This window comes from Schistosoma haematobium, chromosome 4 (assembly GCF_000699445.3).
Source record: "Schistosoma haematobium chromosome 4, whole genome shotgun sequence".
Taxonomy (NCBI): domain Eukaryota; kingdom Metazoa; phylum Platyhelminthes; class Trematoda; order Strigeidida; family Schistosomatidae; genus Schistosoma; species Schistosoma haematobium.
In genome coordinates this window covers 21,022,103-21,049,981 of record NC_067199.1, presented here as the reverse complement: position 1 = coordinate 21,049,981, position 27,879 = coordinate 21,022,103, and the positions used below count along the sequence as shown (strand labels likewise).

General features: G+C 31.2%; 1 protein-coding gene across 3 annotated transcripts; it reads right to left on the bottom strand.

Annotated features, from left to right (window-relative positions):
* Positions 1-174: 174 nt before the first annotated feature.
* Positions 175-27,486, bottom strand: FHDC1_1 (FH2 domain-containing protein 1; the record flags this gene model as incomplete). 3 transcript variants are annotated; one of them, XM_012937279.2, is made up of 11 exons in its annotated part: positions 175-590; positions 2,125-2,417; positions 5,062-5,137; positions 6,347-6,511; positions 7,426-7,546; positions 8,691-8,761; positions 9,969-10,124; positions 11,998-12,068; positions 15,653-15,842; positions 16,616-17,995; positions 26,631-27,044. In XM_012937279.2, the coding sequence occupies 11 exons, from the start codon at positions 27,042-27,044 to the stop codon at positions 306-308; spliced, it is 3,222 nt and encodes a 1,073-aa protein (XP_012792733.1). In that variant the 3' UTR covers positions 175-305. The 3 variants fall into 3 exon arrangements, with proteins under 3 accessions (XP_012792733.1, XP_051066487.1, XP_051066486.1); XM_051215945.1 differs by lacking the exons at positions 175-590; positions 2,125-2,417; positions 5,062-5,137; positions 6,347-6,511 and having other exon boundaries at positions 6,885-7,546; positions 10,017-10,124; positions 13,525-17,995; positions 26,631-27,486; XM_051215946.1 differs by lacking the exons at positions 175-590; positions 7,426-7,546; positions 8,691-8,761; ... (3 more) ...; positions 16,616-17,995; positions 26,631-27,044 and adding an exon at positions 1,402-2,085 and having other exon boundaries at positions 6,347-6,583.
* Between the last annotated feature and the right edge of the window lie 393 nt (positions 27,487-27,879).

Genomic DNA, 27,879 nt, shown 5'->3' with positions numbered 1-27,879 from the left:
TTAATATTACAGTATATCATATTACTTTACAATATCATTGATATAGCTGTTCTAAATACAGTGGTAAAAGACACTAACAGGTAATATCTATGGTAAATTCAATGACCACACAAGTGAAATATAATAAGACTCATTTACAGAAAACTTCGAACTAAAGAATATCTAGATAGTTATGCTTACTTTAATTTGAAATAGCATCGTCAAAAAAAAAAGTTTATTTTTAAAATTTACTAAATAATCATGAATAAAAACTACAAATTCTAAAATAAAATGATAATCTTGGTATATTGTTAGTGTATGTAACATTAACTTTTATTAAATTTTAATGTTAATCGTTTAATTCGTTCATTCAACCGATATACTGTCTCTTCATCACTACTTTGATTGGCTTTCGATTCATCTAACTGTTGGTTAATTTCATTTTTGGGAGAATTAATTGGTTGATTTTCTATCTGTGACCATGGCCTACGTTCACGTTCAAATTCATTGTTAATTATTTGAAATTTAGTATTCATACGATGTTGTCCAACTGATTGACGTGATCTTATTCTAATATTATTGTGCTTTTCATTTGTGTTTGTTGATAAGTGCTAAGTTAAAATGAGAAAAATTAATATGAAGAAATCGAGTATTATTTTAAACTTTTGGATAGTCGTGAATGAACTACATATATTCACCGTCTTATATAATTCGGTGTCTAGGAATTTCCACATATACTATATGTAAAATCCTTCATTTAATTGTCTAGAATGATATATAGTGTTGACATCCAACAGATAGCTAGCTAATTAAGATGAAAAGGTTTGCTTTCAGTACATATATTAATATTATTATTTCCATTTGAACTTACGACGATAATAGTCTTTAGTTTGACTAAACATTGTTCAGTTAGTTCAGTATACTATTTTACTGATGTTCGAGCGATTTAACAATCTCCTCTATAGCTTGAACAATTTGAAATTCACGAGTTTTACTACTCACACTCATTGAGTTTTAGGGATTTGTCAGTCAAAAATTGTTGGAAGAAATTTCAAAAAGAAAGTAAACTAACTAGTAAATATCTTTTGCTGAATTCAAACTCAAATATATATTTTGCTTGAACTATATTGGTAGTTCACCTCAATCAATAACTGTAAACAAATTCATATTATACTCAGCTTTGATCAACATATATTTTGGCGTGGAATTCGGTGACACTGTCCGGCTGCCTAGACAATAAAAGACAATGTTACCGAATTATTAATTACGCACGTTACCGTTCGTGGAGAACATTCTGCTGACCAGGGTTCTCCATTGAACTATGTCCTAGGCAATCGTCTCTAGTCGGCATTCATTTTTTTAATGTCTGCTTCCAATTCCTAGGGCGTAATGTGTTCTTTGGTCTTCCTCTTTTTTTGTTTCCTTTCAGGATTCCATGTTAGGGCTTGCCTTATGATTCAGATGGTTAATTTCCGCAATATATGTCCTATCCACTTCCAACGTTTCTGCCCAATCTCCTCTTCAGATGGAAGCTGGTTTTTTTTCTCCAACAGTAAGCTATCGCTGACGCTATCCATTCAGCGGATATTGAGTACCTTGTGTAGATAATTATTTACAAATGTATTTTTTGATGATGATTGAAGTAGTTTTCCAAGTTTCATCTGTGTACAGTAGAACTGTCTCGACGTTCGCACTGAAGATTGTGACTGATGTTGGCTTGCAGAAAGTTGTTTTGAGTTCCATATGTTCTTCAACTGTAGTAATCCTATACATTCTTTGCCATTCCTTACCTTTAAGCCTGCATCTGATACTCGTTGTCCATCGATGATGCTGTCCAGTTATGTAAACGTTTCAACCTGTTCCAGAGTTTCTCTATCAAGTGTGATTGGTTTGGTGTCCTTCGTGTTGTATTTGAGGATCTCGCTTTTTCCCTTGTGTATGTTGAGGTTGACTGATGTAGATGCTACTGCTACATCGAATCATTAAGAAGGTACTTAATCACTGAGTTATTATTTTATAACTGTAAACTATGCTGTTTCAAAATACAAAGTGTAAAATTTTGATTCCGTATAACATGTTCTATTCTGTCAATGAATTAAAGGTTATCTAAATATTAACATAGATACTGTGGTGTTAATCACGTACTTCAAACACTGACGTAGAATGTGAAATAGTAGGTTTTGAGACTATATTCAATTCATCTGTATTACCTTTGTCCTTATTCAGGTTATTATTTTCTTTGGTGAATTTAGATAATGAATTTGAAGAGTTTGAAAAATTAAGTTTATTTGCATTAGAACGACTTCTTGATCGATTGTGTACTACTCTAGGATTTGATATATTGTTGGAAATTAGATTCATCATTGTATTATGATCATCATGGCTTGATTTCGGTTTATCCTCTGCTATTCGACTGTTTTTATGATTATATTTTGTATCTGGAAAAGATAAAGAACGGAAGAACATTCAAATCAACTGAATATTTGTGATTGGTAATTGAAATACTATTATTAGCAGTTTTCATCAACATAGAGCGTAGCTCAAATGTGATTTGACCCAGGCTTTCATACCACAATAGTACAATTACATGAAAGTAATAAGATGTGTAGCAAAGAAATTTAAGAAGCTTAATAGTGGTGGTAATGAAAAGGACTAAACATTAAGAATATGGTATGAAAACGGTTGAAGCGCAGGACCTCAAGATCGAGAGGAGGATGAATAATGAATAAATCTACACCATTGTGGCTCATTCTAAGCCATGTCACCTACAGTCCACACGTAGTTTTGATCATCATGCGGACCTTGACCAGGTATTTTGTACTTGTCAACATGGATTAGGCCAACGGTTAGCGAATTAATGGACTGATGTCATGTCTTGGTTTAGTCACCTTTGGTCTTCCAGACTACTTCTACAAACCATCCGTCTAGCTAGATTGTGGTCATGTATAAGTAATATGCTTCCCAACTACCTCAGCTGGTTTCAAATCTTCACCTAGTGCCTTATTCCTAATGTCAAAATTCTTCAGCCTGTCGTTCCACGATACATGAGCAGTACCTCAAAGACACCAAGGAAATTTTGTTGATTAATCTTCCATTTAGCACATTAAAGTGAATTTAAATCAATCAATTCTAGTAATAGTAAAGCGTATAACATTACATACCTAGTTATTACTACCAGTACATTTTATGCACTGTTTCTACGAAAATTGAAATGAATCGAATTATCAGAAAGGGGTTTTGTGGATATTATAGTAGTTGAGTTCATGAGTCAATAGAAGCTAGACCACCATGGGATACCTGGAAGCACTGGACGGCCGTTTCGTTCTAATGTGGGATTCCTCAGCAATGCGCATCCGCCTCTCAGGATTCGAACCCAGGACCCTCGGTCTAGCACGCGAACGCCTAGACTCCAGACCACTGAACCGGCTTCCAACGGTGTTAATGTCTAACTTCAACCAACCCACGAAATTGAGCCACCGTCGAATTGTTTGATAGGCACTTCCATATAATACAAGAGCTATTTGAAATCACTGAACTCTGAATTATAGTTTCACTGTCATTTTAAAACGATACTATCTTATAATTTCATTCATTATATTTGTTGTTACTTTCAGACGAAAACTAGAACACTTTCTAATAATATATGTAATAATATATTGTAAAAAATGTATACAAATATAGTCTTTGTTTATCATTAACTCTGTTAGCCATATATTCTGATGCAGTAACGTTTTTGAAGAAATTCTATCAATATCTGTAAGCATATACGTAACTTTTGAAAAACGTTATTTTAACATGGCTGAATATTCATACTAATGAGTATTATCAACCGCTTTTGATAACAAATATTTTACATTTCCTCAGAGAAAAAATAATCAATAGATAGATACTTTTTGACTATGATTAACTTTTAATAGCTTTATAATTTCGAAGTGAATCAATCGGATGTTTAACTGTGCCTAAGGTAACTCATGATGAAGTATCATCATCAGCTGAGTTAAATGATTGTAAATAACGCTACAACGGTTGATATCCATAATTTTCTGTTTGATAACACAAATCATTAAGAATGATAATTCATTGAAAATACCTCTTCATTATTATGAATTGATTTGCTTTACCCATATGTTTATAAAACCTTTTGGTGTAATCACGTCATTTATTTTCCTCATAAATTTTATAATGTTAATAATTAAATATTCATGTATTTGCTCCACACATACACAAATCAAATATTATCTGCAATTTATTGTAGTAACTGATATGTTTAGCTGAATTTATTGCTGTCGTTCACATTTTTTAAAATATAGTTTCTTGACAAAGTTTATAAAGAGCTTAATGAATCGATGAAGTATCGGCAATATCATTTCAAGCATTAGTCTCTAATCATGGTTATTCAATAGACAATATTAGTTTATATTTAAGCTGTTATTGCATCATGTTTAACTGAATATAAGCTCAAGTGAAATTTCGTGCAATCAATTCGTGGTTATGTCCAGTCAGCTACAACGTACAACCAGGCACATATATGCATTGGTTCAAGTTGCCATACCTCATTGACGCAACAAGATGAACACCGGATTCATAAAAGTAATTAATTCAGAGGTAGCAATATATAAAAGAAAGATTGCAATAAGGATATAATACAGGAAGAAAGAATTAGTTCGTAGAAGGAAAGGTATAAAGTATTTTTAATCCCACCGTTTAAGAGCAGACAAAGCTTGTATACACATACGCCATTGTGATCGATTCTGAACCATGTCACCAAGAGTCTCCAACTATTGGATACGATAGTCACGCGGACCCCAACTAAGTAGTCTGCATACATCAACATGGCTCAGACTAGAAGTTAGTGTCTTCAAGCACTGATGCCACGTTTTAGTTTGACCGCTCCATGGCGCCATAGTTATATGAAATGAGTTCACATTTATAAATTATTTTCCATCATGTAGTTTTATAGTTCCATTAATGATTTTACATTGTTCCAATAAGGCATAACATGAACTATTTAAATATGCTGACAATTATAAAATGAAAATAATTATATTTTTTAATTGTTTTTAATCCAACAAAATATCTTACTTGCTTGATTCAATGTATCATTTTTATTTGATCTTTCCAATCTCTCTTTATTCATTTGTTCAAATTCTTTTATTTCCTAAATTGGAATAAATCAGAATTATATAATTCAGAAGTTTAGTTAATATTATCAGTGGTTCCATGTTTTCCATGGTGGTTTAGCTTTAATCGACTCATGAATTCAACTATTAAGTTAGTATTACTTAGTTTAATTTTAATTTTATGATGAGCAGTAAATTGATTTAACTACTCATATTATAATTAAGATGATTAGTTTAATTTAAAAATGTATTTTTTGTAGAAATATTGCAAACCAGAATAATATGGACATTTATACCATTCTAGCTTAGTATTCTATACCAGTTTATATTAACGATTAAGTGTTTAATGCTAATTAGTTTCAAGCTAGAACGATACATTTGCCTAAAGCGTTGGAATCAGTAATTAGTAATGTTTTAGTTGGAGGTAGTCAGCAGAAAACCTTGGACCTAGGTTTCATGCTACTTGGTACTCGTCAGCAAGGTGTACTTGTATTATTCTTGAGGGAAGTAATGCTCCCTGACAGATTCGACACCGTGTCATCCAGCGATCAATGTCATGTATGTCAGGTCCTTCTTACTGCAGATCGTATCCTATCCTTGCTGACGAGTGCCAGGTAGCACGAGACTTAGGTCCAAGATTTCCTGTTGACTACCTCCAACCATTATCTTGTCTCAACATAGTGCACGCAATGTCGAGTCACCTAGGCTGGTGATCGCATTCCAACTTGGTCGATAGGACTCGATCTGCACTAAGAAGGACCTGACATACATGACAGTGATCATCACGTAGTACTCAATCAATTGCAAATTAGTGATCTATTATTTAATAACTCAAATAAACGTAAATTCAATCGAGCTCAAGGCCTTCAGACTAAAAACATTCCAAGTCAAATTTAGTTGAACAAATAAATAAATAATTACGCTCCCAAATATACCAAACGACATAATTTGGTTTTAATCAAACTTGGTTAGACTATTAATTATATTAAAAGGGTGATTAACATAAATCCGTCAATATTCAAAACATGACAATATAGTATTAGCGATCATGCAGTAAAAATATAATATCCCTTAATTATTCAGTTCACTTCATTTTTTCTCGTTTAGAAACAATTATATTTCCATTTTCTCATGTTAACCCATTTGTATTTGAGTTAAAATATATGCGGAAATTTCTGTCAAGATATTTTTTGTCCAGAAGCTTATCTGTATTTAGTCATTGAAGAATTTGTAAAATAGTGACGTACTTGCTCTGTGGATTTCATTTTCTCAAAAAATAAACTGAATGTTTGTAGGCACTCTGTAATTCTAAATTGTGTTGGACATTCACAGAAATATTGTGCACATTCTATTTCTAATTCTTGAAGTTTTTCCACTTGTTTTTGTACATCATTTAGTTCTTTATTTGATTGCTGCAAAAAAAATGTATGATGATATTTTTTTTAGAATTATATTATACTACTCAATTAACATGCAAGTAGTCAACATTTACTTGTAATAAAACAAGAAAAGTAAAACCTACAGATCTCGTTTTTCTCACTTTATTTAAAATTGATTCAAATTTATCCAGGGATCAAGATGTATCCAATTAAAATTTACCGTAAACATGGATTTTGAACTGAATTTTCAAGGTGAAATAACTTAAATTGCATTAGGACCCTGTAATCCGTATGATGGATTTCACAGCAAACTTGAAAACGTATACGAAACTAAAGTCTGTTTGGAGTTTAGATGAAAGACAAAAGTTTATATCACTAACAACCTGAAGCAGTAATGTCTGCTGGTGGTCAGTAAATATTTTTTCATAGAGAATAATGGATTACATTCAGCCTACCCAGAACTTGTTTACCATTTGTCATGATATGACAAAACGCTCATGAGCGTAAATATTCAGAATCGTCTATTAATTATTGTTAGAAGATTTCTTCACACATTCTTCTCATGGTTTAGTTTTCCGTAACATTTGTTTTATGTGAATGATTGTTACTAGCAATAAATCTGAATCTCAACTGCATATCTTAGCGCATCACATGGCTTTTGTCATTAACTCTCGAAGCTAAAACCGCTGAATGATATTTTGATAACATGGCTGAGTCCATACCGCTAACCAAAACTTAATTCTTCTGTTGATCATCTCTATTCATTCAATATCAACTGCGATTTTTGTCTCATAATCCCGATAATGTGAACTAATTTATAACGAATTGGATAACAATTAGCTGGCTATTGATTTACGCTAATATTGTAATTCGAGTCACAGCTATAAAGCGAGAAAATTTAAATCTTTCTATTAACTCTAATGAATGAAAAGATATTCACGACTTACCTCGATAAATTCACAAATTTTTGATTGTTTTCCAAATGTTTCTAGATCAAATTGTTGAGTCATATTTTGTAATCTAATTCTTAATCGGTTAATTTCTTTTATAATTAAGTCAAGTGATACACTGAAAATATTGGTTTAATAAAACTTAATTAAAATGGTAATATATTATGAGAAAAAATAAGATACATTAATCATTATCTATTTAATAGTGTAGAGTTACAGATGATATTAAAATCCAAAACATTTGTTTTGTACTATTTAAAATGTACATTTTAGTATATTTGTGTTTTTCCTTACAATTCAAGAACATATGGAACTCAAAACAACTGTCAACAAATATCAAAGTCACAATCTCCAATACGAATGTCAAGACAGTCCTACTGTACGGAGATGAAACGTGGAGAACTACCAAAACCAACAACAAAAATTTACAAATATTTATAAATAGCTGTCTACGCATAATACTCAATGCCTGTTGGCCGGATACCATCAGCAACAGCCTACTTTGGGAGAGGATAAACCAGCTTCTAACTGAAGAAAAAATTAGGTAGAGACGTTGGAAGTGGATAAGACATATAATGAGAAAATCATCAAACTACATCACGAGATAAGCGATAACTTGAAATCCTGAGGGGAAGTGGAAAAGAGGAAGGCCGAAAACACACTACTTTGGGAAACGAAAGCAGATATGAAAAGTGTGAACAACAACTGGAAAAAACTGGAAAGGATTGCCTAGGACAGGGTTGGATGGAGAGTGCTGGTGGGTGGCCTATGCTCCTACATGAAGGATAACAGGCGTAAGTAAGTAAGTGTTTTTCCTGTTTACTTTTTTATTCAAAATGGCAGTGATCTGTTTTTCTTGTAATGTACATTTTCAATTAGTTAGCTATTTGCTCATTATTTTTAAAATTAAAAGTTGATTAGGTCCCCTTAAAAAATATTAGCACTGTTTCGGAGCCCCATACTGCGATGAAACATCTGTCTAATATTCCTTGGTCTGAAGTAAAACTCTAAATGAGATTAATCTGTGACAAATATAATGTATATCTAGGTGACTATTTGATCATACTACTTATTCTTTCTATTTGTAATCTCTATTTTAAAGTAGTTTTTCAGTTATTTTTTAACTTATACGGCCTTTTTCACGAAACATTCATTAGACAAATATTATGTTGTACAATATTTTCTTTGGCTCATTTAAGCTTATAAACGAGGAATTTGAAATGTTAACAAAATATTTTAGAAATAACATCTGTATAACTTACTCTGATGCTTCCTTTAAATATGGTATTGTTTCAGTAATTCTTAACATTTGTGGACTATTTGTCTTAAACTCCTTTTAATTAAGTAAAAATAAAAAAAACATAAAATCTGTAATAGGAAATTACAAATTTCAGTAAAAGTGCTATTAGGTAATTAAATTAAGTTGTATTTTATGCAATTTTCCGTTTTAATATCATTTTCCTGTTTTCTAAGTGTAAAGTCTGTTTCTTTTCCAAAGTATAGTTGGGTTGGTTGATTTTAGGGATATTCTAATATCACTTGAAAATCATTTACATTACGGACTAACGTTAGTTGAAAAACTATAGGGAATTGGTCTCATTGATTTATCCTAGTGCAGGAATCCTTGTATATGACCTAAAAGGATTCAGAAACAGGGACCCTTAACTCTGATGGAAGGTAGTATAGGATTTAGCTTTGAGTTGGAATCTATTGATCACGTTTTCAGCTTATCTGTGTGATTTGAATATCCTTGATCAGAACATGTGAAGAGTGATGAAAGTGTATTTCTGAGAATTTAGAATCGTTGATCAAAATAATCTAGTTCTTCCTGGTTTTCAGTGGTTGTACAGCTGATGTCAGTAAGGAGTGGAAACTATGTTTTTATGAATAGTTAATTTCCATTGTTTCATCTTTTAATGGGCATATTGTAAACAGGTGATTAAAATAATCTCTATCTTTATTCAAGTTGTTGACGCCATTTCATATGAACTCTGTATCTCCGATTTTTTTTTAAAACCTTCCAATTTATCAAAGTACTCAAATTTTCAACCAGGATTATTAGGGAATATTTCGGTTAACAGAAGGATGAAGATATGCTAAAGATACTTGATCTAACATACAGTTGAATAATCGTTTATTAAAATCAACTGTCAGATAGTCGTGTACATTAGATATACCATGTCAATAAATCAAATACTTAAGCAACACTGATCAACATGGAACGTATGAGTATTTTATTAGTTGCTACTGAGATACTGAATTGTATACAGAAATATATTTATTTAAAATCTGAAAATCTATAACACAAGATCAAACAAAAGAGCTCTCGTCAATGTCTTGTAAGTTAGTTTGGTAAAAATGTATTTAATTCTAGAAAATTTCATATATCAGTCCAACTCTTACTAGTCTCAATTGAGAACTGTAAACATGGTATTAAAAATGTTTGATTTTATCCATACAATAACGGAACAAAATGTAAGCAAGAATAGACATTATGGAATTAAATATAATTTATAAATTAGTAACCCTAGGCGACTCACTAAATGAACATCAGTATTCAATAGTGAGTCATTCATTAAATGTATTACCTGAACAAGGAAATGTAATAGAGTGAATTTTGAATCATTTGATCGAACTTCAGAAAGTTTTAGTAAACTGGAAAGTTTGAAGCCAGATGCTGATCCGAGATTGTTACCCTTTAAGAATAAAATTTAAATGATATACATAGAAATTTCTCAAGTATAATAATGGTCTAAAATTAAAACTATTCCTTAAGTCCATTAATCTTATTTCTTACTCTCAGGTAGTTGAGGTTAACGATATGTTATTAGTAACTTAATGGAGATTTAGTGTCATTTAATAGCATTATGGTGATCCTGTGTATGCATTCGTTAGTGTTAATGAATATGAAAAATGTGATATTTGAAATATAGAAGAGTAGGATACAAATATTTTTATGTATGTTAATGGTGTGAAATGTGAACAAAATTAAATGTGATTTAAACAATGAAATTTAGATAAATGGTCCATGTTTTATGGATTGTTAAGCCATCGTTTCTGTGAAGTATAGTAGGGTTTAGCAATGTGAGACAATTTAACAGTTTCATTTAAGGTGTAAACTTATTCAATTTAATATAGAATATAAGTCATCTTATCATTAATAATTTTATTTTATATTACAAACAATCTTAGATTCATATGCTATAATGATGTATTTCATTTGCCTTGAAACTGGTTACTTTGTGAATAAATAATTGTAGAATCTGAAGTGAATTGATGAAAAGAATATTCTATATTTATATATCAATGTTTTATGAATGAAACATTTCAGCCCCTCACCTTTCTTTATTATAGTAGGAATAACTTTTTGAGTTATTTTCATATGATTAATATCGATTTGATGGTTGTGAGAAATAGCATGTTCCAATATTTTCAGGTTCTACAGAATAATTTCGAGGTAATTTTATGTAACTTAGATGTTCTTTAGTAGAAGTTATGATGTCGGAAAAAAACAGTCCTATATAGTAAACATGACAATCTACACATCCTAATTTTGTGTAGAGTTGATGGATATTTTTATTCGACTAGGAGTATTTCGAAGTGTTTATTATTTTATGGAAAGAGTTAATTCTGTGTGACTTGACTTATTGTAGTTCTATTGTGTGTACGCTGACGATATAGTAGAACTTCATTATCAACACATGATTATTTCTATTATTATTAATCTATGCACTCTGTGATTTCTAAGTTAAATCGTGATAATGTTACATAAATAGGTCATCATTGTTATAACAAAAGAGATTTTGGAAAGATTCGCAAAACAATTCATCATTGTTGAAATTCAATTGTCATTTGTTCTCATTAGTGAAAGTCAACTAATATTTCATCAAGTAAAATCATAATGACATTTATGTGGAGAAACGTTTAATACTATCACGTATTTCGACAAAGAGAACGATGCCAATAGCCATGAACACCATACATTTATGTTCTTTAAAGAATCAACATTGAATTAACAAGTAAAACATTATAGCTTACGTCTTAATATACTTAAATGTATAAATGTTTTAAAGAGTTTTGAGTATTTTGATCAGAAATTACCATTTTATTCTTTGTCTTATCTGTGATGGCCTGTATTATAAACATAGTGAAAGATTCTAGCACTCTGAAGAGTATAACCTTAGCCGAAGCTAACAATGAGCTTCTGTGATAGGTATTAATAAAGTTGAATGCACTGAAAATGTTAAGTGAGCATAAGTAAGAAATCACCAATGCATTTAATTACTTTTGTCATGCAGTTAATAGCATTCTTTCAATTTAAAAGCTTTATTTTCTTAGAAATACACAGTTGTATTCAAGTAACAAATAAGTGATTAGTGGTATTTGATTCTGGAGTTAGCTAGTTATTTGAATGTTTCACTGCTCTATCTTTAATAAAACTTATAGGCTTTTTCTGTACAGCACCCAGACTTGTTAGTAGACTTTTTAGATATACAATTATTGTTACAAAATTTCAGTAGAACCAAATAAATGAGAAAAATCAAAAAAGAAACAGTGAAATACTCTTACCTCATTCATATAATTGCCGATTTCTAAGACAGTTTGAAGTAATTCACAAATTAATGGAGATGTTAGTATTTCTGAAAAAAAAATAAGTGAAAATCAATATATAATTTAATATTGGATTTGTCGTTTGTATATTGTTCACAAATTGCTTATTGTTTGTTGACATCGTTTTATATTTGGTTGAATTTTCAACTAATCAACTGCTATTGAATACTTACTTAAGATGAGGAAGCAAACAGTTAGTATTGGGAGCTTTAATCTCCAATACAGCAATGTTATTGCATATCAAACGTCTAATATAGTCGAAGTAGGTGTTTTACGAGAGCCTAATCTGTAGATCTTATTCGTTATGGACTAGCCTTAGCTGAAGTACCATTGGAAACTCGGGAATAGTGAACAGCTATTTCATCTTATTGGGGAAATTCTCAGCAGTGTGCACTTAAAATCTTGCCAGAAATCAAACTCAGGATATTCAAGCCTCTGTAAGTGCAGTTAAACTTTGGACTGGTAAGTTGATTTTTGTGTGTACATTACTTCAAAGTCTCATTTTATAATGGTACGACTGCACAGTGCTCCCTGGTCTTCAGTAGTGATCCAACTGATCTAAAAAATTCATGATAATATAAAGTTATCCTTTAAGTTTGATAATACGCCCAAAATCTGCTCAGGTAAATCTACATTAGTACATTATACGCCCATATACTTTTAAAGTAGCTACAAATGTTTATTAAACTTAATTTTTGTCATAGAAACTTATAACTACTTTTAATTTACAATGATAATTGTAACCTGATTTGAGCGACTATAACATTTCATTTGTCCTGGATTTTATTAATTCTTAAAGTGCCTTGTAGTTCTAATCTATTTATTAAAAAAATGTACCAAACTAGTGGTCATTTGTGATTCAATAAAATTACTTGACATAGTGGTATTGTGGTGTATGCTACTTATGTTTTCCAATTTAAGTAGTATGTAACACCAATCAGAAGTGGAATGCTTGTCAGCAGAAGGTTAAGAGGATCGAATTGAGGAAAATAGAAAGGAATTTTGAATTGTAAGAATCATACAGAATGTAAAGGAAAATTGATGGAAGATGTCCAAATGAAGTATTTAATGTATGGTTCTCATATTTTACGAACATATTCTATAAATTCTGTATTAAGCAATAAACTGGTCTTCTCGTCCACAACAGAAGTATCATTATTTGTTCAAAAAGACACGTTCCATGCATCATATGTGTCATAAACCTTTGCTTCCTTACATTACATTGTAAGAGGCTTCTACATTTCACAAGTATTATGTCAAACAAAGCGAAACAACACAATCCTCAACAGTAGATATTGACAACACAAGCTGTTATTTAGTTCAGAATAGGTCATTTTCACTTATTGTTTATCATGTTTATCGGTCATGATCATGTAGATAAACTGAAATATAGTTGTACATAGTGACTATTTTTAAATATAAATTGATTATTATAGGTTAAAATGTCTATGAAAGTTAACACGTCACAAATGAATTTAACATTACCTTGACTGGTTTTCATTACATTATCTAGTGATGATTTTATCCACTTGATCGTTGGTTGAAATTCTTCTTTCAGTAACATACTATCAATTTTGTGATAATATCTGTTTTATGAAAAGGAAAATTCGTACGAATGAACAGAAATAAAGCGAAGGTAACAAGCTGAAATAAACAAACTCTTAGCTGGTAATATGTAAAGTAATTCCAAAAGTATTAGTTTTCGCGTTCAAATGTTAATGTTGATTTAGATGAAGTCCTGAACCTGAGTATTTTGACTGCTGACATTTATCAGCAAGAGATGTTTATTTCTTTTAGGTGCAGTGTTCTAGCTATTTGAGGTTATTCAAGCGTCACTAGGTTAAGCCGATCGGTTTATTTGGTAAACGATCCGCTTTTTGAGGCTTACGAACCTGAAGAGTTAATGTGATTTCGTGTAGAAATCTTTATAAGTTCCGGTTCGTGGTGTGCGGGCGTCTAACAAGGAGGAAGTATAGTCTACGTGCATACCGGTGACACACATCCTTTCACATATATTCACCCACCTGGAAGGGTAGATGGTTACAGCTCCTTTAGAACGTACTAGTTACAACTGACTACCTCTTACGCATTACATGCATATCAATGATACAAAGACTTTCACCCATGCACTTCATGACGTACACATAGGCATAATTATACTCTGATGGTGTAGGCAGCTGATTTTATCAGATATATGGTAGAAATTCGAGCTAGTATTCCCGTTATGAACTCGGTGCGTAGACTTGGCATATATCTACATACATAACTCCACAAGCTGAGACTCATGCAATTCATGTACATAAGCATGCACATAGGGAAGCTCGTCATGATTTTTAAGTCTTTGAAATGTGAACTCTTAGTGATCCAAGTTCAGCATAAGGGTGATGGATTAATCTGATCTCTGTCAACCACACAAATTAGACAACAAGGTTACTTTCGTTACACAGCAGCGCTATATGAAGGCTTCCAGACGGATTTCGCTGCTCAATAGCGAGGTGGATTGCATACATATTGCATTCATCTTATTTTATATTCTCAACTAGGTATTTTCATTTTCCCTTTATATACGTCACTTCTGTTAATGAAGATGTTTTCTTTCATACCGTTCACAATGAACTGGAGTCCCGTCAGTTTATTATTCGTAATTTAGTGCCATTACTTAAGAAACTCTGCGTTAACTAAATAAAAATGTGACTTGATAGGATAATGTAAGGTTCAGACACCAGAAATTTACACCTCATGTGTAATGACTAATGATACAAATAACATCTCAAAATCGTTGTATGTTAAGTGAGGTTCGAGCCAATGACTAAATGGATTATATTTGAAAATGGTTTACTTAATAGATATTTAGTCCGAAGTCAATATCCGAAATTTTGACGAGAAATGATGATTGACAAAACGGATGTCATTGGATGTATTGAATGACTGCTTCGAGTACTTCTATTTAAAGTGGACACTAGAAATGTTGTTCAGAACGATAATAAAAGTTTCGCTCTTAAACTATCCAGCTTAGAGAACACAACACTGTCAAACATATACACCTGAAAAACAGATCTTTTGAATCAGTTTGTATGGACCATGAGACTCCAACATAATACACTAAAGAAAGTTTGTTTGAGGCGAAAACTATATATTCCAAGCTCAATATTGTTGGTTTATTAGCAATGGGCTTCTACGTAGTTATATAATACAACAAAACTATTACTCAGTTTTATCTAGTTTTTAAATTGTTATTTAACTAATAAGCCATCTCAACAAAATCGTAGTGTGCATAAAACTGAGTACTTAAATCAAGAAACTTCAGTTATAAAAAATTATTTATCTATCATAAGCATAACACAAAAGATGATCAACTTAGTAAACCAGATTTCTTATTAATTTATTTTCTTAAAACCAAAAAAAAATGGCAGCTGATTTTCAGTAAGATAAACGTAAGTAGTTTTAGTGATAACGAAGAAAGCAAAGTGAAGTTGATGATATATAGAAATACAGATTATATTATTACTGTCAATAATCTAACAAAAACACTTTCATTGAAACATAACTTACTTTGGTATTCTAACTAAATCATAAAAAAATCGTTCAGCAGGATCCATATAATTTACATTACCTTGAAATGCTTTCAAACACTTTATTTCTTGATCTGTTGGAAGTAATTTAATCAAATCTTTTAACCGTTCTGAACCAATTAAACTACCATCACACTGATCAATCAGATCGAGTAAGTTTATATGAATATGTCGAAACTGACGTAGAAAAATGTTTATATTCAAACACCGTTGACTTTCCAATAAGTTGGGCTTAAATTAGAAATATAAGATTAAAGAAGTATGTGACACAGAAAGAAGACTTTTGCTATTGGCTAAAAATTGAAGCAAATATACTTTGACAAATGTGAGAGATATTCTCAGGTATTCTATTCAAGTTTTTACTGTTAATACTTCGGTTCTAGAGGATATGATGGATCTGATGTTATAGGATTAAATAACGAATTATATCGGATCGTATCTTTCGTTTGTAACTGTCTTACTATAAACTACACTGCATATTTGTTAGATGCAGCAGTAATTCATCCAAGTCTTAATATTTTTTATAATGCAATAGGTATAAAACAGCATGTGAGCTACTGAAAGTAGCTGATGAATATGTGTCAAATTTTATTCTGATTATCATCGTCACAAAAGTAATAATGTAAAGATTTATAACTCAGATGAACTATTTTTTGGTGTTCCATTCTCTTGTACCTGAGATTTATATTTACGTCATTTATTGGGAATACTTCCTAAAATTTTATATTATCTAGTAATTTTTTCAATGAAGAGCAATTAGGTGAGTCTGTTAACAACATCTTTAAGCAGTTCAATTTAAAAATAACATGTTTTTAAGAATAGGAATTTTTAAAAGCCATCCATGGGTTCCTCAATCTCATGGGTTTGAACTATAATCACATTAAATGTTGTTTCAGCGTGGTTCATTGAATCAGACCTAACTACTTAATGTTTGTATAGATTTCTAAAGACGTTTTAAATGGAATCAAAATGGTTGATATATATATGAACATAGTGACAGTTACCTCATTATGTTTTTGAATAAACTCCATAGTACGCGAAGATGAAAGTGATCTCCCACGTATGGGATAAGAATTTATAGCACAAAGTAGTTTACGATCCGAAGTTGTAGGCACTGTTAAATTGCTTTCTTGTACATTTTTTTCACCTGAGAATTCCTGATGAAAACAGTCATAATTAATTCCTCTTTCAACTGTTTGTTTATCAGTTGACATTTGTAGGCGAAACAACTCCGTGTTCGGTGATATTTTCATTTCAGGATTTTTCATAGAAAGTTTTTGCTTCTGAGCAAATAGGACATTTAATTTGCTCAGATTAATAAAGCTGATTGGTTTTCTTCTTACAGTTTCATTATGATCAGACGTTTTCGAGCATGTACAATTATTGTTATTCCATACATTATTATATTTAGATGTATAAACTTTTGTCCAACGAAATGGTTTTAGCTTATGTATATTAGATTCGTTTACATTTATAGTACTGGATACTATTTGATTTTGTATTTCTTGATGACGGGATTTTTCATCTTCAGTTGAAGTATTACCTGATCCTGATGTAAATGATATTTTTGATGAAGAAAAAAAAGTTCCAGGGAGTGGAGGTGGAGGAGGAGGGGGATTAAATGGTGGTGGGGCTGGTATAGAGATTATTGGTAACTGTGGATACAATACAGAACAACTACTATTAGATATAGATAAATGTGTTAATTCATTATTTGTGGATGAACTAATCTTCTCTAAACTTTCAAATATATTCTTGTTAGAAGATTTTAAATTTGATAATTCCAAAGTTATCTTAGATTTGATTTGTCCATCTTTAGTTTCTGTATCTAATTCTTCAGATAGACAAATATTTCGATTGAAAATATTTGTTAAATGTTCACTTTCTATATGTTTATCTAGTAGATCATTATCAGAACAAATCGATTCGAAATCACTAGTTGATGTACTTTTAACCATATTATTATTCTTGTTATTATTACTAGGGTTTACATTCATAACTATAGGTTGATCAATTTTCAATATTGGTAAACTAGATCTAAAGCATTGAGTGAAAGATTTATATGTACATGATATATTCCATGGATAATTATTATAATTTATAAAATTTGTTAAATCTAATAAACTTTTACTTTTATATTTTTGTACAATATTCAATGTTTGAAAATTATTTTGATGAATTGTTTTAATTGAACATATTAATAAATGACAATTTTCAATAAATTTTTTCCATATAATAATAATATAATATGTATTATACATGTATGTTGTATGTATATGTTTATGTTTATTATCCATAGAATTATACTTAAATAATAATAATGATTTAAATAAATGTTGTAGAATTAATAAAAAATAATATTCAAGTAAACTGTTTTGTTTTAACTGAAAGGAAACAACAACAAGAATAAAATAAATAAATAAGTGAATGAAAGTTACGTGTTCTGATCATTTTTCTTAAATGAAAAAAAATAAAATAAAATTTGTATTTTTTTTAAAAGCTTGAGAATTTCTAGTGAACTTCATGATCCTGCTCTTTGTGCTGTTTACTGAGGTAAACTTTATAGCTTTCAAATTTACGAATGAAGATATTTTTAGTAAGTAGTTAAGATTCATTACAAACATATTCATCATTCGTCAGGTTCTAGAACATAGGCATACTTATCGGCGTTCGACAACGGTGGTCTTTCTTGACTTAAATGTAGCATTTGACTCAGTAGACCTCGAGATTCTGTGGCAGTGTCTGTCATCGAAAGGCGTACCTCAGAAGTACATGAACCTTGTGAAGGCTATTTACTCGAACACGACTATTCCAGTTAGAGCTTATGGCGAACTGTCATCTACTTTTGCAACCTCAAGTGGTGTCCGTCAAGGCTGTCCACTTTCTCCATTTTTGCTTAACTTCACCATAGACTTATTGATGGAAATAACACTCTCGTCGACTGAATTCTCGGGTATTGATCTCCTTCCAGGAGATCCACTTATCGACTTAGAATACGCAGATGATATAGTGCTGTTTGGTGAAAACGCTGATAAAGTGCAGAGTCTTTTGGTAGCACTGGGCAACAATGCCAGAATGTTTGGAATGCGCTTCTCTCCCTCTAAATGCAAGCTGCTGCTTCAGGACTGGTCTGCGTCAACACCTGAACTAAGGATAGGGAGTGAAGTAGTCGAACGCGTTGACAACTTCACTTATCTTGGAAGTCTGATCAGCCCTAATGGGTTGGTGTCTGACGAAATCTGTGCACGGATTCGAAAAGCTCGTTTGTGTTTTGCCAACTTACGTCACCTGTGGCGAAGGCGAGATATCCGTCTATCAATAAAAGGACGAGTATACTGCGCGGCAGTCCTTTCTGTTTTACTTTACGGCGGCGAAACATGGCCATTAAGAGTAGAAGACACTCGTAAGCTACTAGTATTTGACCACAGATTCCTTAGAAATATTGCTGGCGTCTGCTGAGATCACCGGGTAAGTAATAGTGAGGTTAGACGCAGGATATTAGGGAATGATGGTAAATCAGTTGATGAGGTTGTGAATCTTCATTGACTGAGATGGTTGGGCCTCGTTTTGCGTATACCTGAACACCGATTACCACGTCGTGCAATGCTAAACGGTGTTAGGGATGGTTGGAAGATAGTTAGGGGCGGCCAAACCAAAACGTGGCATCAGTGATTGAAGACACTAACTTCTAGTCCGAGCCATGTTGGTAGATGCATACTACTTGGTTGGGGTCCGTGTGACTATCGTAACCAATGGTTGGAGACTCTTGGTGACATGGCTCAGAATCGATCACAATGGCGTCGGTGTATACACTCTCTGTCTTCCCTTAAACTAAAAGATTAAAATCACTTCATATCTTTCTTTCTACTAACTAATTCTTTCTTCCTGTATTATATCCTTATTGCAATCTTTCTTTTATATATTGCTACCTCTTAATTAACTACTTTTATGAATGCGGTGTTCATCTTGTTGTGTTAATGAGGTATGGCAACTTGGACCGATGCATATATGTGCCTGGTCCTACATTGTAGCTGACTGACTGACTGACTGTTATCACAAACATTTATGTTGTGCACGTTAGATACCCAGAACTCACTTCGAAAACGAACCGATTTTTTAATTTTATTTAGAAAATTTGGATTTCTTTGTTTTCGCACCAAAAGCTTCCTTTCCACCTTCATTTCGTATTTCCCACTTAGGAGAACCTTAAATTATATTGTTCCTTTGTGTCTTTTAGTATGTTATTTTGTAACTCTTCTCGAGGACAGTTTTGTGTTGTATATATACGTTTTGATTTGTGTCTGTTGTTATCGCTCGTTTCCTGGCTTTTGTGGAATAGACTTCCCCGTTCGGACTTCGACTTCCCTCTCTAGTTAGCAGGGCTGGGACGCAATAGAAAATCTAGTTTATTGGTCTTTGGTCACAAACCTTTGTTCTGTTTGCAATTCAAGTGAACTCGTAACCGCTTCAAAAATAGCAATTTATTAGTTATCAGTATTAATATGATCATCTGTGATACCACTGATAAGTTATAGATATTAAAGTAGTATCCATAGTATTGTGCAGTATCAGTCAACATTTTATAGAAGGCTAAGCGACGTTGGGATTTGTGGAGATTGTCTGAAGTAAAATGTGTTGTATAATGATGAATGTTTTTGCTACGGACATAAAATTTAGGCATTAACATTGATATGACTCTAAAGATCAAATCTTACATTCTGACCCTAGAATAGAAGTTAACACTTAATTTTCTTAACTGATAATATCAGCGTTTCAGTCAGAGAAACAGGTGTTTATTTAAGGCTTAACAAATGTTACACTTGGATTTTCTTTTGACGTTGTGCCTATTAATATATAACGTAATGAGATCTGCAATTAGAGAACAGTGACTTGTCGATTGGACTAATGACGCATAAAACCCGTACGAGCAGTCTCGAGTCTTTACCGGTCCTGCCTCCTGCCTAGCTCTGCCTATTAAGTCCGGATCAAACTGGGTTTATATACAAACCAAACAGGCCACATCGTACTACCAAATAGAAACACAACATTTGTACAAGATCTAGCCAAAAGTGACCGTGAATGTGAAAGACTGTAATGAATAGACGAGGCATAACTCAAGAACGATAAATCGTATAATACTAGTCTATGGGTCAAAATAAAGCTTATGATAAGGACATGAATATGCACAGTTTAGCTACTTAACAATTATACAATAAAAATATATGTATCGTATTGGTTCATAAATAGTTCTCGAAAGTTACCATTCATAACTCTCATCGGGATATAACAAGGCAGATGAAATTTTAGGCATGCCATAAGTTTCTATTGGTCAGCGTTACTATTACCAATATCTGCGTTGATGGGTTTCTAAGAATAAGGGATTTCTGGGAGTTTGACGTTTAAATCAGCAAGTAGAAATAACTATCCAATATTTCTTTATTTTCAATGATTAACTAGCTCAATTTATTTGGTGATCCAGGCTATCTTCAAATTAACCACTCTTCACAAACCTTTCATTTTGACTTGTTTTTATATTGTCATAATAATACTACTTACCCTATCTATCTATCTCTTATATATATATATATATATATATATATATATATATATATATATATATATATATATATATATATATATATATATATATATAAACTCATTTTTCTCATTAGCACTTTTAATATGTAGAAATACGAACATAGAATTCATTTTATGACATAATAAACTCGTATCCCAGGAAATAGGCTATTTCAAGTTTGCAGTATCGAAATGTCACAATTCTTGCAATCTGTGTGTGCCATATATAGGAGAAACATCCAAACAATTGAATGTAAGGTCGAAGGAATACAAACAGTGTTTGAAAAACGTTCCCAAATCGTCGGTTGACTTAAACAAACTTAAGAATAAGTTTGCGCAGCCAGTCTAAAGCCTCGGTTCTGAGTAGAATCATATTCTATGAATATTTTATCTGATTGTTCTTGATAAGAATATGATGAAAGTAATTAGTAAGTTGATATGAAGTTCATAATTTTTTTGTCAAATAAATGGGTGTTTCCCAAAATATTTTTAATTAACTAGGGCGTTAGGAATAAAAACCTTCATAATTTTGAAATTTATTGCAGATCAAAGGTAACGGAACCACTCAAGGACATAAATATAATAAAACAAAATTCCAAAATTTCGAGGATATTATACAACTGATGATTTGATTTTGTTGATTTATCTCTCAAGAAGCCTTTATAACTAACTACTATGTATATGAACGGCTAACTCAGCTGCTACTTGAGAGGTGTGTTGAACTTACAGTTAACTATAGTAGAATAATTATTGAATTTAATGATGTAAATGTCTTAGTTCAAAAGACCCATCATTCGAAGTCATAAGTGCCGCAGTTATATTGCATATCTTCTTTGAAAATTAACATTTTGGAGAGAAAAATAATAAGTAAAGTACCGAGTAAATGCAATATTATGAAATATGTCTCATTAGCAAATTATATCGACTGAAAAACCAATGGAAATTAAAAAGTGGTATGACAGTTGATGTTAACGTATTTAAAAAAACACTTCAAAATAAACAGACTAATATACACCATCTAACCAAATAGCAAAAGTATTCCTGCAAATGGTTAAGCAATTGGTGAATTTGCCCAAAGTTCTAATTAGAATGCATTACTTGTGGAAATAATGAAGTATCCAATAAACAGTTACCAAAAACATTGGTAAGTAGTTGCGCTACGTGCAGAATAGACGAGTTGAAAATTCTGGTATATTAGACTCTACTCGACGATTAAATGACCTAGCAGTGTTAACTTTTATATTATGTAAGAAACCATTGGCTTTTTATTTCCTAGAACTAACCTTGTTTTATACTGTTATTCATAACAACTTTGAGACTGCAATAATTATTTAGATAACCAACATGAAACTTGTTGAGAGCTGTTACATATGTGGTTTATGGTACTTATGTTGACATATATTAGTAGTATGTAGCACTAATCGGAAGTAGAATACTTGCGAGCAGAAGATTTACAAGGTTGAGAATGAAGAGAAGAGAAAAGAAAGCTGGAAGTAATCAAAATTAACAACAGGAATGAAGAAACGATGAAGTTTGTTAGAGACAAACATGTGAAAATGATGTAGTTAATGTATGATTTTCACAATTTACAAAGCCACTATATGATTTTATTTTATACAATAAATTGCTTATCTCAACCAAATCTTAATTCACTACACATATACTAAGTGAAAAATATCTTTTTGAAAGCCTTACTTGTCAGATAACGTCATAACCGACTTTTTTTCTTCTAAACCTAATCCCTTAATGTTTCTTATCTTGATGAAGATTCTATTTAAATCACTTCAAATAAAATATTTTTCCAACAATTATAAGTCTTATAAATCTTGACAAACATGATCAGAATTCTAATTAAAAGTGTATACAATCAAATGTTCATTGTATGGGACTAATTCTAAATGAGTACGTGATTAGGTTTTTATGGTTCAAATGATTCAAAGGATTAAATAAAAATGTCTTCATTTACTACACTATAAGTAAATGGTTATTCGTAGGTATGGAAACTAAAAATTACTATCCGAGCTAACTTTTTCTATTGTTAGTACATTTCTATTCTGTATAAAGTTTAAGACATATATATTTAGTCTTTTGATGCTCATTATCTATATTTTTTTCATAGACAAAATACTACCAGTTAATTCCAGAGTTTTGTCTACAAATCTTCAGGATTAATTAAATATTCCAAATCCATCTTCCCATAACATCAATATAAACAGAGAAAGTTTCAAAAATAAGCTGAGTCTGTCATATATTTATTTTCTATCTTCTAAGCTATTTACAAATCGGTATTAGAAAAAAATAGTGTAAACAAACAACAGACATAGTAAGGTAAATAAAAACAAGCACTGACTGGGACAACACCTAAATCCAGTTCATTTTCTGAATTATATTCGATAAGCTAACTTTAAGTCAATTTCAATGAACTTGATATTAAGTCTTTCAGCTTAGCATTTACGTTGCAAATTGATAAATCAAATTCTACCAGTACTAAATAAGATTTATTCACGTTTCGTTCGATATGTTTCCTACTTTTTCTCAAAATTTTTGTTCTACTATTATGATTTAATTGTTAGACTCATATGACACAATAACATAGATACTACACAAACATGCCTAGCTATGTAAACATACATCTCTTAAAACAATAAAACTAAACTAACTCAATTTTTTGCCTATCCGATCCTTAAATTGATTTTATCTGAACCCCAATAGTTATCAGAAAACTAAGCGGTTTGGTTTAACTGGAAGTATTATTCAGAAAATTATCATCACTAATGAGAAACAGAAAGAAATTCCATAATTTTCCTGATTAATTTTGAATCTGAAAAATTAACTATCTGATTCATATTATTTTGATTAATAACACGTCTGCTTTCTAATAAACAGGGATTTAACAACTTAATAAGTAAGACTCATAAATATGAGGATTCTGAAAATGCGCTACATCGTTTGGTTAACTCAGAATTTTTAAGTTCCTATTAATCCATAGAAGGCGTAATAAGCATCATTGTAGATAACCAGAATACTATGTAAACCGATGCAATTATATGACCAAATAAAACTCCTCTGTTAAACACAGTTAATTGAATATAACATGGTCATTAACAGACTAATATTCTGTTCTAAAACCATTCAGTAATCTAGTGAAATGTTTAAGAGTTTAAATAATAAAACCGAAATCAACTAACATTTGTTTCCGTCTCCTTGACGAACACCAAATAGGATGATAAAAATGAGCTAACTGTTACCATCAGAGAATATCAACTATGTCCTCCAAGTTTACATAAAGTATAAATGTAAATAAAAGACCCATGATCAATTGTTTGTAAGAACAAACTATTACACGAGAAGACAAAACCCTTCGAGAAAATGGAATAACCTTCTTAAAATTGCAAATTATTATTATTAAAAGTTTATCAAGCTTTTTTAAAAGTAACATCATTTTTTCCAGTCAATATGAAGATTACTATATGCAGTTGTTGTATACCAATTTCTTAATATTCTGTGAAATACAATCTTATTTTGAGTTGTTGTGTATAAAATTAGATCTAAATATAAACTATTATAGAAATTTTCTCAATGTCTGAGAAAACTTTAAATGGTTAACTCTAAACTCTTACATTAATTTATTTCCCAGAATTTGAACATAAAAGTTAGCTTTCTCCAATTGGCAAATTTTACACAATGATCCGAAGATCATATGTTGAGCAAAATAGACTGTAATGTTAATGTTAGCTCCTTTATTAAACACTTTTCACCTTTATGATATTCTACTAAAATAACAGTAGAATTTCCGAAAATAATTAAAGTCTGGTGCTACTGTATGAAAGTTTCAGTCAAAATATAATTATTAAGCACAAAATATCTTGTGATTTTAACTCCGCCTGCAGCCTCTCTGAGGCTACTGCCGGTCCCAAGCCCGGATAAAGGAGAAGGGTTGGGCATGGAGTTAGCTACCCCATCCCGTAGAAAACTAACGCGCTAAAAAGAAATGCTTACCAGAAATCGTTTGATTTTGATAAAATTACAGACCAATCTACAATTCAAAAAACGGGACAAATTTATTGATCTGATAGTCAAGGTAATATAATATTAATTCTCTGTTTTCAAACTATTGTGTAGCTAACAAAACTACTTATTTAAACATATACGGTCTGGTACATAATAGTTAAGCGTAGAAAGCTCACATTGCAAATGAGTTTAAATAATATTTCTAAATTAGATGAAATTATTTATTATACTTTAAGCTAATAAAAAAGAAGCTTATGAACGAGAGTGAATAGTATATGAACTGTATGGAATGTTAACTATTCTCTTGTCATTTAGACTAGATTTATCAAAATTTAAAAATACTTTTATGATACTTAATTGTTTGCGGACGGTTTTCACACTATCATATTACTTTCTGTGATTGAATGATCCGTAGATATTTGTCATTATTTGAGATTAACTCGATATTTTCAAGGGAACAATGAATATTCAGAGTCGGTTAAGGATTTCGTATCCAATAATAAGTAAGAAGTGAAGCTTTGATTTTTATTTGGATTAAACTAAATCATTCAAGTTTTGGAGAACTCTAAGTTGATCTTATTCTCTATAGTCTGTGTCCATGGTATGATAGATAAGAATTTTTGTGCTTATTCTGAATATGATTTACTAGATATTAAGTGGTTTGCATTCAGATTAACTACCATTCAGTTGATACATTCGGAGGAAGAAATCAGGAAGAAGCACTGGAAGTGGGTAGGACACACATTGAGGAAAGCACCCAACTGAGTTACAAGACAAGCCCTTGCATGGAATCCTCAAGGCCAAATGATGAGAGGAAGACCAAAGAACACACTACACCGGAAAATGGAGATAGACATGAGAAAAATGAACAAGAATTGGATGGAACTAGAAAAGAAGGCCCAGGACATAGTGGGTTGGAGAATGCTGGTCGGCGGCCTATGCTCCATCAGGAGTAACAGACGTAAGTAAGTAAGTAAGTTTATACATTGTTTTCAGATATTTTAATTGAATATTAATTAGCTATCAACCTTTAAAACATGTCGGTAATGATATCTAAGTTTAAGGTGATCAACAATAATAAACATTTTATTGGTTGTAAATTATTTTTATGTGGAATCGACAGTTGATCTTTAGTCATTTAGGTTCAATAGATTGATATTATTTAACTAGTCTATAGTAATGGATGTATGTAATGATCTATGAAATAGAATCCTATCCTAGATACTTCAATATACATATGAACTTTTCTGTTTGTGCATATATTATGCTAACTTACCGTAATAACAATAACAAAGCAACTAGAAGTATTCCTAATTTACTTTGATTCAGTTTCATTTAAGTAAATTAATTTTATAGTACCTGAAATTCAAATTATCTATCAAAATAAATTAAAATATGTACAATAGACAGTTAAACAGATGATAAACATACATTTTTTCGTAGTTTCTTATATAAATGATCAATTTCATCTACATTTTTATAGGAGAACTTTACATTATCCAAATAGTTTATTAAATCGCCTTTACAATTAATACAATTCTGTACATTATTATTTATACAGTCAACGTTTTTCATTGGTAAACTAGGAATTACCGGGACTCTTATGGATTCTTCTGATAATTGTTGTCTTGATGTTGTAATGTGATAGGGATTCTCAACTAATGATGATAAATTTGAACACTGTGTGAATGAAGCTCTATTATTAGTGTTATTAACATCTGTTTCTATGTTTAATGATTCCAGTTGACTAATATTCCTTTGTGATTTGAATTGATTAGACAAAATATAAGAATGATTATTGTTTTGATTTGTTGAATGATATTCTTCTGTTGATATCCAGTTCATTATTCAGATATAGGAGTGTGAAAAACTTTTAAATTTGTTATCGATATGAAACTGAAGTTATCTATTATTTTATGAAGATAGTTGTACTTAATCCATAATAAGTGTTGGTTTTGATTCAGATTTAACATTTCTTTCTTTGTCATTCTAAATGTTCATTTTGTATACACATAAAAAAAACATCCCAACTACGTTAATGTCTCTCATACTATCGTTAGATTAAAACAAGTTGAGAAATATGCCAATATTGTTGTATTCGATGTCAAGGGCAACCAAAATTACTTTCAACCAATCCGATTAAGAGAAAAACGTTTCAATTAATTTACGCCCATAAGTGATTAGGAAATGTCTAATTATTTTTTTTATGCTTTTTTCCTTGTCAATTGCTGCTTTTTATATATTTATTTTATTGGCTTATTCAAACAAAGTTTTCATTCTATATTTCAGAAAGAAAACAATAACAAGGGTATTGCCTTGAATTATTTATCATGATCTCGAGAGCTTGATAAAATTCCAAACCAAATACCATTAAATCTGTTAATCTAGAATAAGACATTAGCTAAATTATAATATATAACACTCACCATAACATGAAAGTATTCTGATCACTATATTAAGAATGAAACCCAATAATTAATCGTACAGCAGAACATTTTTAGTAGGCTAGAGCTCAATATAAATTAGAATAATTTTCGTTGTCTGAACTAGTCAAAAAATTAATTCTCTTATCGACCAGCGATGTCTACCCAAACGAAGGATAAGTTACCTGAGTTGGCCTCCTCAATGTTCATTTACAAATCCAGCTGCCCCTGTGAAGATAGCTATATCGGGCGTACTA